The sequence below is a fragment of the Rhagoletis pomonella genome, unplaced genomic scaffold (genome assembly GCF_013731165.1).
Source record: "Rhagoletis pomonella isolate Grant_MI unplaced genomic scaffold, Rhpom_1.0 Rhpom_scaffold_00013, whole genome shotgun sequence".
NCBI lineage: Eukaryota > Metazoa > Arthropoda > Insecta > Diptera > Tephritidae > Rhagoletis > Rhagoletis pomonella.
The window spans coordinates 9,826,465-9,843,787 of record NW_023458567.1 but is presented as its reverse complement, the minus strand read 5'-3'; the positions used below and the strand labels follow the sequence as shown (position 1 = coordinate 9,843,787).

At 34.3% G+C, this 17,323-nt stretch overlaps 1 protein-coding gene across 1 annotated transcript in view; it reads right to left on the bottom strand.

Annotated features, from left to right (window-relative positions):
- The window catches only part of LOC118748752, a 305,281-nt gene that overhangs the window by 34,820 nt on the left and 253,138 nt on the right, over positions 1–17,323 (bottom strand). Inside the window, exons 12-14 of the mRNA XM_036483405.1 lie at positions 16,142–16,354; positions 13,989–14,755; positions 7,676–7,888 (exon numbers count right to left, since the gene is read on the bottom strand). Coding sequence (XP_036339298.1) covers positions 7,676–7,888; positions 13,989–14,755; positions 16,142–16,354 — 1,193 coding nt within the window. The remainder of the gene's footprint in view (positions 1–7,675; positions 7,889–13,988; positions 14,756–16,141; positions 16,355–17,323) is intronic.

Here is a 17,323-nt window from a genome sequence, read left to right as displayed (position 1 = left end):
TATATATATATTTAAATTGATAAGTAGATTTGGGGGCGAGTTCAGAGATATATATTTAAGTTTATTTATATATAGTATATAAAGTATAGATATATTATGTATGACATATATAAATAAATAATTGATAGTTTATTTTTAATTGATTTGTTTTTGAATTTTTAAAGGTTTTTTGTTTAGAAATATATATTTTATATAAATATACGTCAACAAAGATCGCATTAGAAGTAATGAAAGAGCGCATATGTTAGTGTATAAAAAAGAGAGTAAGAGAAATAGAAAGAAAGAGAGAGAGAGAGAGAAACGGAGAGTAAGAGCAGGAGAGTTTAAAAACAATGCATATAGCGCTGAGTGAGAGAAGAGCACAACATAGACAGAGCATAGCGGCAAAATAGGGAAATCAGAGCGATATAAGTGAGACATGTTATGCAAGAGTGAGAGAGAGAGAGTTAAAACGAAAAGAAAGGGAAGTAAAATACGCTGGTAGGGAAAGTAAGAGGGTGTCAGGGAAGGAGGAAAACCGAGACCTAAATTGATTGGCTATGTAAGAGACTGAGAGATAGGAAGAGGAAGAGAGATATGTATGCAGAGTGGCTTAAAAATAGGGAAAGCTGAATAAAAAACAAGAGGGGGTGGGTAGGCGCATAACTTCAAAACTAGAAAAGAATTTCTTCCAAGGTTTAAGGGGTGGTAAGTGTTGACTCTAGAAGAGATCGAAAGTTAGTTCGAAATAAGTCGAAATTCACCTTCAGAATTGTATCAAAATAAGTGAAGTGCACTTAAGTGGAACGCAATTAAGGGAAATCTATCATAATGAAGATGTATTATAAACAAAATTTTAGAGCTTCACTGGAGTTGTGCCTACATAATATGCTGCTACACCAGATCCGCTCATTTAAGAGGACAAGTTAAATGTACCTACGCAAGACTCAATTAAGTGAAAGGCACTTAAATGATATTTACGCAAATAATGTTTGTTTTGATATTTATCGAAAAAACTAAATCCAATAAGCGGAGGAGTATAATTCGAAAATTGCATAAATGGTATGTACTTAAGGGGGAGGCAATTAATTGATATGTACTTAAAAGAAAATCTCAGAAAAACCCTGAAGCTAAACCAGAAGCACTTAAAAGAAACGCTGTAAAGCGCGACGTAGTTATAGAAATTACAAAAAAAAATTAAATATAAAACAGCAGAAGGGCTTTAAGCGGAACGCAATTAAGTGAGATGAACATAAACGATATTCACTCAGAAGTGAAGATTCATTTCAAGCTTATCAAAAACTTTGGGTCAAATAAGTCATTTAAAGAAAATTTTGGTTTAATGTGAGGCGCACTTAAGTGAAACGTTATTAAACGAAATTCATGTATTTTTGAAAAGGCAATCGAAATATGGTAAAAATAAGTGAAGTGTACTTAAGCAGGACGCTATGTATTAAGTGAATAGCACCTAAAAGGAATTTACTCGAAAATGAGGGCTATACACAATCTTTGTTTAAGAGCTCGGCCTAGTGAAGTCTACTTAAAAAAATCTAGAGTTCAACAAACCTTCGAGACATTTTGTTGGATTTAAGGGCAAGGCCGCAAGTGAAAAGACAGCGTCCAACGACTATTCTGGATGCAAATGATATGCATTCCACTCTTACGAAACCGTTTGAAGTCTTATCAAGATTTATTTTCGTAGTTTACCACTCAAGGCTAGTTCGGAGCCGTTGCACTATTTTTTGGCATAGTTCCGACTCGTTGTTGATGATTACCATTTACTCTGAAAACAAGCTAAAGTCTGGTCCGACAGAAATTAAAAAAAAAATTTGACATCGATCCAACTTCAGTCTATCCAAGGCCATCTCGAGTACTAAGACAACATTCATTTATTAGAAAGCCAATTTTACTGTCATTGCTTCCCGATTAGGCAGAATCCCTGCAAGTAGCCGATCTAAGGATATTCCAACTGAATTAAAGCACGTAAAGTCGCGGTCTAGCTGCCGTCAAGTCTCTACAGCTCCAGTTCCTCAAGAGTGAAAAGTGAAAAGAATGTAGTATGGGTGCTGTTAGTAAAGATATCTAAGGGAACTCAGATGTGCTCGCAAGGCGCCGAAATGTTTCCGCCAAACTCTGGGCCGAACTGCGTGACTATTACTCCTTTTAACGGCTTCTAATTTAAATATTAAAGCCGCAACTATTCTCCTATTAAGCAGGATGAAAATTGCCAATAGTGTAAAACCAATTTTTTCATTCCCCACGTATGATCAAATGACTGATGATTGTCGAAATTTTAATATTTTTTAAGAGAAATAAAATTTTACTTTTTACATGTAGTTGAATGAATTTAAAAAATACTGAGGGGAAATTCGGCAACAGTGGTGCTTCAAAAGCAAAGAGCGAGTAAAACGAAAGACTTAAGGCGCGAACCGTCTGTGATGTTTAATGGTAGCTTAGAATTTTTGAAAGAATAATAGAGGAAATAAAGGTTTAGGTATTTCGAAAGTCTTATGGAAAGCTTAAAGCTAAATAAAAATTTATTTTGTTCACGGTTTTAGTATTATTTATTTATTATTAGTATATTAGATAATATAGTTAGCACATTTGTTTTCGTAAAAAATAGTTTGCTCGGTTGACAAATGTAATTATTTGGCTGTAGTGAAAATGTACATATGTGCATGTTCATATGTATGTATGTGAGTACGTGAAAAAATTGCGTGAGTTGTAGGGCGTATCAATGCATGTGAATATGTATGCAAGTGAGAGTGCATTGAATTCCTTGTTTTTGTGAATATGCGTGCTGCCTTGTATGTATTTAGATGTACTTTGCGTGTTTTTTGCTATGCATTTAAAAAAATTTTAATACAAGTTTAATATTTTTTTTTATAAGTGAGAATTTGTTTGTTGATACGAGTAGTTTATAAGCAAATTTTAAAAAAAAAATTTAAAACATCTATACCAAATAGAATTTTTTTTTGAAAAAAAAAAAATATATATTTTTTACTGATTTTTTTAAGTTGTTTTTTTTCGACTAACTACTAGAGGCAACAATGAAACTAACTAACTGACGAAATTCAAGAAATTTCATTTTGACTAACTACACAATTAGGCGCAAAGATATACTGCAAATTAACTATATATACTATATACGTACGTACATAAATAGGTATATAGATCGTGTGTATGTATGTGTAGGTAGTAATATTTAAATGCCCAAAGTAACAGCTATGAATAGTTGTACTGAAAAGCAGTTGAGATAGGAGTGTGTGTAGAGAGAGAGAGAGAGAGAGAAATTTTGAAATTTTTATTCTTTTATTTTTTGACTTTCCGAATGGTTCTGAGCTTTTGACTGTATGAGCAAGAAAATGAAGTTACACTAAATTCTATTTCGACTAAAGTACACACATCGATTGCCAAACTAACTAAATATTTTCTATATTTTTACTATTTTTTTTACTAATTTTTTACCACTCAAATGTAATAAATGCTATAGCACTAATTTAGTCTGTGTTGTTTTTTTGAAGAAATTTTAATGCTTTGGCTGAGAAGCTTTTGTTGAATGGTAAGAAAGAAAGTGACAGAGCGAGTAGAGAGCGTGAGCGAACAGTTTTATTAAGCTGAGAGCGTGATGTACGACACTTGTGGAATGTCAAGTGAGAAATGATGTATGTAGGTCAAGCTTAAGCTTTTCAGTTAAAATCAGTTTTTTTTTTTTATTGAAATATTCTTTAAAGAAAAAAATATATAAAAATTGAAAAAGTTAAATTGTTGAAAATAAAATTTACATAATGTTTTGAAATTTAACTAACTACACAAAAATTAGTGGCATAAAGTGCCTCAAAGTTATTTAGAATGAAAATTGGAGATTTTTAGCAGAAAATTCTTTGCGAAAATTGAAGGCTTTTTTTTCTCAAATCGATATGAAAATATGAAACTAAAACCAAAATTTGCAAATGCGTGAGATGGAAAATATTTAAATTAAAAATAAAAAGAAAATTGAAAAAATATGTAATTTTACTTGACTATGAGCTATACAGTTATTTTAAGTGGGAAAAAAGAAACAAAAAATATCGAAGAACAAATGTTATGTTTTACTAAAGAAGTTAAGTGGAAATTTTGCCCCCCAGAAAAGTAGAAAAATTTCTCATTCTAAAAATTTGTATGAAAATTTTTCGTTTGATTGAAGATGTGGGCTTTTCACTAAAAATCAGTGTGAAAACGAGGTATAATAAAGACTGAACAAATTTAAGATCTGTGAACATGAATACAAGTTTGTTTGAAAAAAAAAAATTATAAATAATTTTCTAATTTCAAATTTGCGATGTCTTTGCATCAAACCGAACACAAATGTTCAGTCTTAAAATCAAAAGTATGTCGCACCTTTTTTACAACTTAAATTTTTGGTAAAATATATATTTTATTTTAGGTAGAAACTATGCTTTTTTCTTTATTTTAAAAGAACAGATCTAAAATATTAGTTTTCTTATGAATATTTGTTTTAAGGAAAAATAAAAAATCTCGGCTTAAAAAATATTTAACAAAAAAAATAATTAGAACCGATTTTATAAAAAATATGAAAAAAGCTTTATCTGAAATACGTTATTAAGAATATTTTCATCTTGAAAAAAAAGGAAATTCATTTTAGCGAATACTATGATTTTCTACACTCTCAAATCATGAATGGCATAATGTTTTAGAATTTCTTTAATTTTGATAGAGAAAAGAGTTGGAAAAATTGCATTATTTTTTAATAAATAGAAAAATTCCAGGGTGTGGTTCTGACTTTCAATAACGGAAACCTTTACTGATGAGCTTGTAGAGCTACTTGAAAATGAAAATTTTCAATTAATTATTTTTTTAAGCAAATTTTTACCTATTCTTTTCTAGATATTCAGATTTTCATGGAAAGTGTTATGCAATTTAAATACATTATGAATTCTCGTTATGTTCGACAAACTTAATTTTTTTTTGCTGAAAATTGGCAACATCGCAAATCATTGTCGTGCAAATTTCTGTAGAAGAAAATATGAAAAATTGTGTAGCTCCGCGGCATTAAATTTTATCCAGAGTTAAAATTTTGCCATTTACGGTTTAAGTTTTTTCTACTGAAATTTGGCAACGTAGCAATTCTTTCTTCCGAAAGTTTCTTATCCTTTTGAGACCTTAACGTATGTATGTATTTATGTTGTGGAACTCAATTGAATTTTATTGATAAAAAGTGAAAGTATTTTAGAAAAATTAGCAACACAGCACTGAAAAAAAATTAATTTGTGGAACATATTGAGATAATCTGAGAAAATACTACTGAAGTACTAATGATTTCAAGAGTAAAAGACGGCGAAACTGATGGTTTTTGAAAATTTAAGACTCGCAGGGAATTCAGAGAAATTTGACTATAAAAACTTAAATTTTCTATAGCCGATATTTCTTAGTGGAAATTTACCTAATTGTTGTTAGTTGTATTCGCGGAGAGAGCGCATGTAAACGCGTCCACCACTGGAGAGCTAACTTTCGTCTACTAATATTAAAAAGAAGCTTTGGTGCAATGTTGTTCAGTAAATATTCGGTTGCAAAAAAAAAAGAAATCGTCGAAGAAATTTGGCAACAGTGTTTAATCACCAATACTAAAAAAGTGTTTAAGAAAATTGGCAACATTGTTCAGTTGGTGTTCAGCACGAGGCTTAGCCACCATCTCTTGAACTCTACTAAGAGGTTAGGCAAAAGTGTCTACACACTTATACTAAAAAAAATAAAAAAATAAATTGGGAACTTTATTCAACAAGTGTATAGAAATCATTTTTGTGTTTAACCGCCAAAGTTATTTTTATTCCAATTGTTATGATATAAATCAGAAATGAGCCAATGAAACTTGGCAACATTACACCGGTATTTAACCCGATTTCTTAACTTAAACCTGAGGAAACTTTGATAAAATATCCTGCAGCTTTATATCGAAATATTTTTCTGTCATTACTTTATACTATCACATAATATCAGTCAAGCATGAAAAGGTAAACCTTGCTCAACCACTTTAAAAGAAAATTGTCAACAATGCTACAGCGTATACTAATGGACGTGGGAAAATTAAGCAGTAGTACTTATTTTTTACCCTTGTTTGTTCTTAATATTTTTACCGTACGACATTTCGAATGCGAGAATCTGCAAACGTGTTGCGGTCTCTTTAAAAATACTATATTTAATAGGCAACTAAAAAATGGTAAATATGTTTTAAGCGGACTGAGACCTTGGCTTTAAATAAATTAATTAGCTTTCTCCAATGCTCTATTTCGTAAGTGACCCATGAGTGAAAACTGGCAACAGTGCTTTTGAAGAAAGGGCTCTTTTAAATTTTATTATTTGGGCGATTCTAAATAGATTTGATACATAGCCAAGTTCTTCGTATGAAGTGTGGCAATAGCGCATTTGAAAAATTGGTGTTGCGTTCATGAAATTTGGCAACACAGCAGCATTGGAAGTATTTCTTGAACAGATGTGCTATTGGGGCAGCAATTAAAGTTCTAAACATCTTAAGAAATTTGGCTGGCGTTTACTAAAAATGGTATATGCCTTGGCGTTTGTTTGAATGGTTTGTGTCTTGAATGAGTTAAAGCGTTTTGGTGAATATAATTTTTCAATGTTTATTATATGAAGGGCTACTGCAGATTCAATAACTATTTTCGAATGTCTTTCGATGATTTTGAGCTTAAAAACTAATTTCATAAATGAATTTTTTAAATGTACATATGTATACTTCTTAACTGATTTACTTCTAATATGTATGTATATCTGATATAACTTAAAACAAAACTTCTATGGCTAAATATGTGAAAAGTAATGAATACATGTGTAGGTATTAAAAAAATTTCAGTAATGTTTTTTTTTTTTTTAAATAGTCTGAAAAACGGAAGAGAGTGTTAAAAGCTTTACGGAGAAAGAACTGCAAAAGAGAGACTCTTTTTTTGAGAGAACTAGTGCTTGAGAATGGCTGCTCCTGAAAGTTAGAAATGAAAATGCACTTTGGAGCTTTAACAAGAAAAATAGGTTAACTTAGGATTGTAACAAATGCTAACAAGGGTGATTGGAAATATTAATAATATTAGTGTAAGAGAGAGAGAGAGAGCAAATACTTTACTAGGCAAGTAAGATTGAAAGATGTAAATATTTTATTTCGGGGGGTGGAGGCAAAAAACTAAAATTATAGAAAGTTATATTTAATATGTTATAATAGAGCATGGTTGGATAGTTGATTGGCCGAAAACTTTAGTTATTGATTGAATTCTATGTATGCTTGTTTATTTCTGATAATTTTTTCTAATACGTAGGAAAAAATCCCTCACTACTATTCTGATGAAATTTGTACGAAGAAAATATATGTACTAAACGGTATGATTTGAAGTATTTACTGTACAAAATAGTATTTTATTTAAAAACTGGAGTTAGTGTGCGTATTTTTAGTGTATTAGTAAGCAGTGTTACCTCACATTAGGTGTATACCTTTCACAAATTTCTTTCGCTAAAAGTCGCCTAACTTTCTTTAAACTTCTAAAATTGTTAATTTTTTTTTATATTAATATACGTACTTTAAATTTACAAGTAGTTTCTAAATACGAGAATTTTTAATACTAATAAATACGATTTGCCTTAAAAGTAAGTTATAGCAAAAATACTCCGATTTAAATTCGAAACAAAATCTTACCTGAATATGAATATGAAGAGCACAAGCAGCGAAAAGAACACAGCCACATTGTCCATGGTCCGCAACATTACGAATAGTTGCCTACGCAAATTGGGCATGAAACGCACGAGTTTGAGTATGCGCAGCAAGCGAAATGTGCGTAGTACTGAAAGTCCAGAGCTACCACCGCTGCTACCATTTCCACTGTGAAATTGTTGGAAAATTTCGACAACGCTGAAAAAGGGGAAAAACAAAGAAATATAACAGCTCAAACAAAGGTAAAGAAAGGAATTGTTGAAAATTGGCAACAGGCCGGCTGCAAAGAATGACGACACTGAAAATTGGCAACAATGCAATGCGAGCTATTAATATGTTTTTATACTCCGAATGCCAGGCTTAGATTAAAAGTTTACTTAAATGGGACGTTGTGTGAGAGTAAAAGACAGACAATTGTAAATTGAAAAAAAACGAAAATGAGAATTTAATTTCTTAACTTTTTTATGGACTTGGAACAATATTTCGACTACCGTAGTAACTTTTGTGACTACGTAAACTATGAAAAAAACTTTCAACGCGGATTAAATTGTAAATTTTTTAACGTACTTTTACCAAATTTCTATGAAAAATGCAAACTTTCCAAAAACCATCACCGGAATTATAGAATTTATTCTTAAATTCAAAATATTTAGAAATTTACTTTCTGGTTTTATAGTTTTGGGAGTTTGGGAGGGAATTAACCTTAAGTTGGAATCACTGCAAATTGTACACATCCTGCCAAACAATTAATTTAAATTTCATGAAACTGAAACAAGTCGTACAAGTTTCTTTTGACAACAAACGAGCAAAAAATTATTTGTAGGTGAAAATTGACAACGGGGCATTCATATTAAAACTTTTAGGCCTACTTTTCAATATATTTTTCATAATCTCTACTAATATTTTTTACTATGTATATTTCTTTCTAATAAAAGTTTGAACTAGTGAAAGCTGGCAACGTTGCAAAAATTTTTCGGAAGAACTTTTTAAAGAGATACATTTTATTTTTCCTTTTTTTTGTAAGCGCTGCGAAACTATATTTTTAATTAAATTAAAATTTTCGACAGCAACACAGCAACATGTTTCTTTGGACACTTATAAAGCTTTAAATTTTTGCCACAGAAAACTTATTAGTATAAATAAATTTTTTTTCGAAATTCTTTTTGCATATTTAAACTAAATAAATGTTGGAATAAAAATTTGGTAAAATTTGGCAACATCGCAATTGGCAAAAAGTTGCATAAAAAGTAAACATATTACAAAATTGGACTCCTCCATCAACACATTTTTATGCTTGACAAATAATATTAAGTTAACATAGATTTAATTTTAATAACAGTCCGAGCTATTGAAAATTGGCAACGTGGCAAAGGTTCTATTGTTAAAGTTATCGTTTTAATTCTGTTAATTTAAAGCGATATTCTTACGAAAATATATTTTCAAAATTTTAAATTAACTGGGTGTGTAAATGAAAATTGGCAACGCAGTAAACAATTTATTCCAAAATGCCGCATGATTTCTTAAATTTTTTTTTTTCAAGTTTAGTATATGTGCCTCGGCATTCATGGGCTTAGAATTACTAAGGGTGTGAGTCACTGAAAATAGGTCACGTTTCAGATGTTTTAATGCAAATTTTTTAAGCGCTTATTTATTGTAATTTTCTTTTTCAATAAAAGAAACGATATTATTACGATAATGTGTTTTTAAAATTGAAAAGGAAATAACTTTCGGTCTAAACGGCAATATTTTACGAAAAAAATTGCAGTACAACAAATAAAAAATCCTTTATTTTCAGATGGAAGAGGAGGACCAATATTCTCTTTAGGGCTTAGATATAATTTTTCAAACTTCATGGACTCTTTACTGAAAGCCTCCGCTTTTGAAAATCGGCAACGTTGTAAAATGCTGACCATATAATTACTAAAGCTTCAATTCTAGCTTTCAACGTTTTACTAAACTTTTGCGGAATTCCTCCGCCAATTTAACAAAGCTTGCAGCAAAAAATGGGCAACGTAGCAATATATTTAGGAGGAAATCGGTGGAATTGTGCATAAAGTAAAAATATTTTTTATATGCGCCTTACTCGCCGTGAAATGCTTAAAGTTAATTGCCTTCTTCTGCCAATCTGAGCTTTTGAGAAAAATGGCAACTTTGCAAATAACTTTACCATACATGTTTTTATTGAAGCATATATTTTAGAATCCTTTTCATGCGTTGAAGATTTTTTGCGCAAACATTTACCCAAACCTCTGCTAGACAGTGTAAACCCCTGCAGAAAGTGTGATAGTGAAAATTGGCAACGGTGCATGACCCACTTTTGATATCTAACTTATACCAAGTTGGTTTATTAGCATCAAAGAAGGCTAGGTAAGGGAAGTATTTCCGGAATATACGAACTATGGTCGATTAAATGCAATTTAATTAATATAACTAATTTCCTGTAGACAGCATAAAGCAGTTTCGTGACCTCTGCATTTATTCTATATACATCACTCATACGCATTGGGCAACTTTTACGCCTTGCCTGACGTATGAAATTCGTCTAGCTCGTATGACATATGCAACTCATAAAATAATTATAGTATTTAACTTAAAGTAATGTGGATTTAATGCATGTGCGGAAGTACATTTGTTTGTATGTAAGTAAGCATGTGGCTCATACATTGCTCCTTTCAAATGTTGCTCATACGCCATGTGTGGCTAACCAAGCAATTCATAGCAAACATAGCTCAACTTTATGCAAACAATTCATACAAAGTTAATTTGAAATGTGAAAAATTCGTGCCATTTAGAACTGTAGTAGTAGTACTTACATGGATGCATAACTACGTACATATGTATGCTTAAGCATAGCAGCCGAAAATAATGTATATTTTTAGGTTACCACAAAACCACTTCAACCACATTCTTAACTAGCCTGGTCACTAGCATGTCGTCGCCTACGCTCACAGCGGCCAACATCTACATGTTGCTGCAAGGCAGTGTGTAGTGTCGTAGGACCGCGGTACGGCGACGCCTGTCATGCCGTGCACCAATTTATCGTCAGCGAAGCCAACCGCCAACATATTCTCAACTTGTTGACTGCAGCGACACAGCTGCGCATAGACTCACATATGCATATATCCATACAAGTGTACATATGTTTGGCAAGCAATACTAATTTCACACACAGCTTCCACCTCTACTTTCCATTACAATTTTCGCATTCAGCGGCGCTTGAATGCCTTCGCTAGCAGTCTGGGTTTTTTATTCTAGTTTTTTGACTGCTTTTGGTTTCTACTTTTCGCCTGTTGCACACACACACACACACACACACACTCCCAGCCGATGATAAAAGCACGGCAGCCAACTTGTGAAAGCGTCGAGAAGTGTTACATGGCTATTATCTGTGTGTCTGTGCTTCCGCCTCCCAAGTACGGCAACTCGGCCCTTTTACCCGCGCACCACAGCAATCTAAATCTTCGGCAATCGTATGTCAACAGTGAAATTATCACTGCTTCAACACGCCAAAGTAGCAAGGATTTGCATGAGCAGAATGCATTGCAGCGTTCGCAAAAAAAAATCAAAAAAAAAGAGGAATGGTGCGCTTTTCCGGCAGTCAGCATGGCTGCATTCAAATGCATATATTTGTGATTTGAGTGTGTTAGTAGAACTGTGCGCGTGAGTTTGTATTGGTAGTTCTAGTTTGGCGCGCTAAGGCGTGAATTGCTTGCAAATATTACTCGCTGATGCTATGTGCGTGCGGGTGCCTGTGTCGAAGGCAATTCCACAAATTTGCATAGTCATGAAATTTATTGTTGAGCATAGAAAGCAGTATGTATATACATATATTTGCTGTCGGAAAATTCATTCACAACTTAGTTGATTTATGCAAAAGCTTTGCAACGTAAAATGCTATTTCAATTTGTTCACTCTAAGCGTTGGGTGGAGAAGTGTATTTTTTCGAGGGGACTACTATTTTCTATAACAGAAATTAAAATTTGTAGTCAACAGAAGTAAAACTAAACCTTGGGTGGCTAAACAAAGAAATTTTTAAAAGTTTTAGCCACTACGTACAAAGGTATTAGATCCTCTGGATTGCGTCTTGGAATGCAATCGGAATTTGTTTTCTCTGTAGCGCAGTGAGCGAGCTGACAATTGGCAGTAGCGAAGAGGGAGAGTCATGGCGACTGACCTCGGTATTGGTGGCCCTCGTTGGCAGTGAATCTATTGATGGACCTTCGGTGGCTCAACTATTGGTGAGAGCCAGTGGATGCACCTGATTATTGTCTTGTGGAACCAGTTAAATAAACAGCATCGTTCTCGCGACTGTCGGCTCTACATAACCGGAATTACCCATATTCATATCTGACCAAGGACTGTCACTCTAGCATCTTTCCCAAAAAATCTTTTGGGGAACTTGTATGTTATTACAACAATAAAAACAACAACAGCATCGGCAAAACTTACTGCAGGCTTCGATGAAAGATTCATTTGACGCACTTTTGGCACCAGAAAACTTTGCGGGGATCGCTGATCGCTTGTCGATTCATTAATTCTGATGACTAATATTGCATGATGATGACCTACGACAATCCACCGCTGGTAATCTTCGAAAACTACTCGTTAACATTACCTACGCGGAAGCACACAGCGTACGGCAATGCCGTCCCCGTATTCGTTCACTAAAATCGGGGTGCCGAAATTGGTGGCGTCCAGTAGCAACGACAGTTCTCCCAAGGCTAGAGAGAAGAAATATGAGTGGGGCGTCTGCATAAGCAGCGATAACCCTTCCTTGAACCTCTATTAGTCCTGTGACCTCTATTCTTCTTACATAAGTAGTTAAACAAATTGGATCGCTCGTCCAAGTACAGCGTGCGCTCCCCAATTTATCTACGGAGAATACTGATATCTTGCGTCAATGGGCGATACTTGGAGTAAATGCCGCACCAGTCGCTAAATAAGTGCAGTGAGTGCAGGGTTAGTGAACGAATATATTTCGCAGAGCGCTTGGCTTTCTGTATGTACTTATTGGCTGAGTTCGCTCTTTTCGATATCTTTCGGTTACATGTACTGTTAGTTTAGCTGACTGTGTGTGCTATTAGCCGTGCAAATAACTCGTTCGTTGCACGTGAGGAGGCCGTTAGTGGAAACTTTACATCCTCGCAATAAGTTGGCCATATCGGGGATCGATTTTGGCCTAATAAAGTATGCAGATCTTAGTTGCGCCAGTCTCACACTGATCTCTATGAGGAATCTTGAGGTGGTTGAACTCCGCTGACGGCATTCACTGTGAGAGAGTTGACAAACGTGGCGATTGACTCCCGTTTAAACTCGTTAAGGTCAGTCTGTCCAACGTCGAGTGCAGTGGTTCAGCTTTGTAATGACGCTCTATGTGATCTTGTGACGAGAATTAAATCGAAGTCCTAAGCCTGCATAAGTCTGTTCCTAACAGGAACATATTTAGAGGAATATCCCCAAGATTAATTGGAACTGATCCCACGGAAAAAGACGTACTTTAGCTAGATAGTTCTTGTCATAGCGTAACAAATCGAAATTTTGCAACGTTTTGATAGAACTTCACTGTTGCGGTCCTTCAAAGAACTAGGGAGATAGTGATTGGGAGTTACATGGAAAACTTGCGAAACTTATTTGGAGTAAATTGCAACTGGCCAGGTACACAGAACTACCGCATATACCCGGGAACGTCTTAGTTCATTTGTGATTCAACAATGCTGAAGACGCATCTTAAAGGTGGATTAACAGAAAATAGTCAGAGACACTGCGACCTAAGGGGACTTTCGTAACCTAGGAAATGTTTCCAATCTCAATACGAAAGGTACCTTCCGACTATCGAAGGAACGATATCAGGTCATAGGGATTCGTCTATAAAGACAGGCGTCTCGCCGGTTTCTGTTTGACTATAAATATCCAAATGAATAATGTTCAATCTACAGCTTCCAAAAATCAATAAGCTTGGCTGGTCTGAGTTTAAATGCACTTACGAAAAATGGCGTGTTTAGTTCACAGAATGGAACAAATTTCTGATTTTAACATTACACTTGCTAAGTTAATTGAGGACTCAATCGACCTCAATCGACGCACTGAACCAAGGGACTCCATCTTCGACTTGTCCTATGGAAACCATCCGGGTTGGATAGATCATGAGGTAAAGTGATTGGACAGAGAAAAAACCTAGTTGCATGATCTACAAACCTAATACCTAATAATGACCATTCTGGCACGAAATTAGCATGCTTTGTACTTAAGGTTGATATTTTTTTAAAGAAGATCCAATTAAAACTCATCAGCAACTCACCTTAGTATCACAATGACGCCATCGAACACATTGAAACCATTCGCTATGTAACGGAATGGCCCATCGGCGATCACTTTCAACAACATCTCCACAGCGAATATCGCCGAAAAGGCAATGTTGCTCTTCTCCACAATGGCGGTCAAATCCTCCGGCTGTTCGTGGTATTCAATACCCATGGAGAGTGTGTTGATGAGAATGGCCAATAGTATGCCCTGTTGAAAGTATTTATGCTCTACCAGCAACTTTATGTAGCGTCGCATCACACCGCAAACGCGATTTATGGCGCGATAGATGCTTATCAGCGTTTTCATTGCTTTCGAACGTTGTTTCTTTTCGCCGAGCGGAGAAAGTGCATTCTGATATAAATCATAGCAACAAGAATAGTCTTCGATGTAGTTGCCCGTCGCTGGGATGGCGGTGTTGTTGCCAGCGCTACTGGTGATTGCCAAAGCGGTGCTATTATTATCCAGCCGTTTACACTGGCGATCGCTGATAACCAATGCATTCGGCTGCTGTTTAATAAGCTGTGTTTGCTGGCGGTTATGTTGATTTTTCAAAGCTTCGGCGGTGTGCGGATCGCAGCGCGCTAACGAGGTGTAAAACGACTCCAGTGTACTTTGACCGGTGGGCAGGGCCGCTGAAAAGGCCACAGAAAATGCTAAAAGCTCTTGACATGTCATCGCGTCGTGTATACCGAGTTCGGAGCAATCGGCGTAGGGATTGGCGATGGTGCTGCCGCCGCTATTGATCGTTTGGGGGAGATTGACCTGCAATGGGGTGAGAGTGAAAGAGAGAGAGAGAGAGAGGAAAAGATAGAGTGAAATAGTTGTATAAAGGCTTGGGCTGAAGAACCGAGAACGGAAAACCAAATGGGGTGAATTGAAATGAATGTGAATTAAAACGAAGCGAAGCGAAGTGAAATAAAATGGAGCAAAGTGAAGTAAAGTGAAGTGAGCTGAAATTATGAAAGTGAAATTAAATGAGCTGAAATTAAATGAAAAAATGCGAAATAAATTGATGATTGAATATGAACATCAAGGGAATGAAATGAATGGAAGTTAGGAAATGAGAACTGGTCAATCAAAACGGAATAAAGGTACTAAATAAGCGAATGAAACGACTAAATACAACGAAATGGAACTAGAATTGATTGAATAGACATTAATTGTCAATCAGAAAATTTATAGGAATCCAGTAAAATTTCAAATATTTGACATGTAACAGAGAAAAAATGAAACAATATTTGTTTCGAATTTCGATTGATTGCATGCAAATTCGAATAGCTCATAAACGTACACTAAATTAAAAGTGCTCAAAGAAACTTCAAAAGAAAGGAACAAATGGGAAAGTAACGGAACAAATTGAAATAGAATATACTTAAACACAGAGATTTCACTATATCTATAGGAACACAAAAATATGTTTTGCAAAGTAGATGAAGCGAAACAGAGGAATGAAGAGAAAATGGAACAGAGTAAAAATAAGGGAGAACAAGTCAAAGAAAAATGAAATAAAAACAAACTTAACACAGTAAATAAACATTATCTTGTAACGAATAAACAGTTGGTTAAGGAACAGAACATGTACGAGGTCTCATACAGTTTATTATAGCATTTAAGTATTGGACCAACCGAAAGGAACAAATTAAAAACGAACGTAAAAGATTGATATGGAATATACTGAAAAAAGTATACCTAGTCTTAAAAAAATTTAATATAAGACTCAATATACATACGTTGAAATGTTAAGGGATGGAAGTAAAGGAACAAAGGGGAAATGGAACACAGTAAAAATAAATTAGAAAGAAAAATCGAATAAAAATTAGTGAAATGAGACTAATTTCAATTTAATAAAAAAAATTTTGGTGGAATGAATACAAAAATGGGAACAACGGGAAACAGAACGGCACTAACGAAAATGAAACAGTTATAAGAACGTAAGATTTTAAAGTATTGTCGTATAAATACTAAAAACCGGAAAAGTAGCGAAGCATAATGAGAGGAACAGAATGGAATTGAAACATTTAATATGTTAAAAGAGGAGGCAGTGGTTAAAAAATTAAAACAAGGCAAAAAAATAAAAGAACTAACCTAAACTAGTTTTCATAAAATAAAATATAGTTTTAAAATGAAAACTCCCCACCCGCCACTCACCTGCCATATGCTGCCATCACCGGCCTGTGTCATCTTCTCCGACGAGCACACTGTGCTCTTCACCACATTTGTCGTTGTTGTTGTATTTGCGACAGTTAACGATTCGCTAATTGCGGGCGGTGTATGCAGTAACACATATTCGTTGAACATCACCGATGGGCGGCGGCTAGCCGATGTGGGTGGACTGAGGAAGCCCGAGGTACAGGGATTACTCTGCGGAGGGGAGATGAACGGGCAACAAGGAGACAAGAAACAAAAAAAAAACAAGTATAAAAAGAATAAAAAATAAAGAAGGCCAAAAAGGCATGGAAATGTTGTAGAAGGAGAGAAGATCGATTAATGAAATATACTGAAATATTTATTAAAATTATTTAAAATTTTCGAGGGGTCATAGCAAACGTTATGCGAAAAAGGTGGATTGATTTTTTTTAGGGGTAGAAAAAGTTAAGTTAGGTCTACAGGTACTTAAGCATGTAAATAACTGAATGAAGCTGATTTTGATTTCATTATTTGATGAGCATGTTTTCAAATACAGGCAGTTAAGGATCAGATGAAAGCGCTTGTGTTTTGAAATTTTCTTTTATTTACAAAATGTTGAACTCATTTCATTGTTAGGACTTTGGAAAACTTGGTGACTTCGCAAACATTTCAAAACGTTGTGATTTATTTAAAAAAATGGGTTGCAATTGTAAAAAAGGCTGGTTTTGTATATACATTGATTTTATAAAGCAAAAAGTTCAGGTGTGAAAACGTATTGCAAAAACAAATTCGTACTTTAAAATCATTCACAAATTAACTTATGCTATCTATACCTTGCCCAAGTTTCCCAATTGCAGCTAAATTGGTGTGTAATCAATACAAATTGTTTTTAGAAAAAGGTTTAGAAACCTTCAAAATTAAATTTAAATAGGAAGTTGTACAGAACAGTGGTGTGTGTGTGGAACCTAGAGCCCTGGTGTATTCTTACAGAGTGGAGTTGAAGTGTGTACTTTGTTGTGGCTTTTTATGCTGAGAATTCTTATTGAAAGCATATAATCACAGAAGTAATTCTACCACATATTTTTTGGTTTAAATATGTTATTGTTTTGCTTAAAGGAGCTTTTGTTTGAATAAAAATGTTTAAATTTTTTTAGCAGAAATGTTTAAAGTAAAGCCCTATTTTTTCTCAAAACATGATCAGGA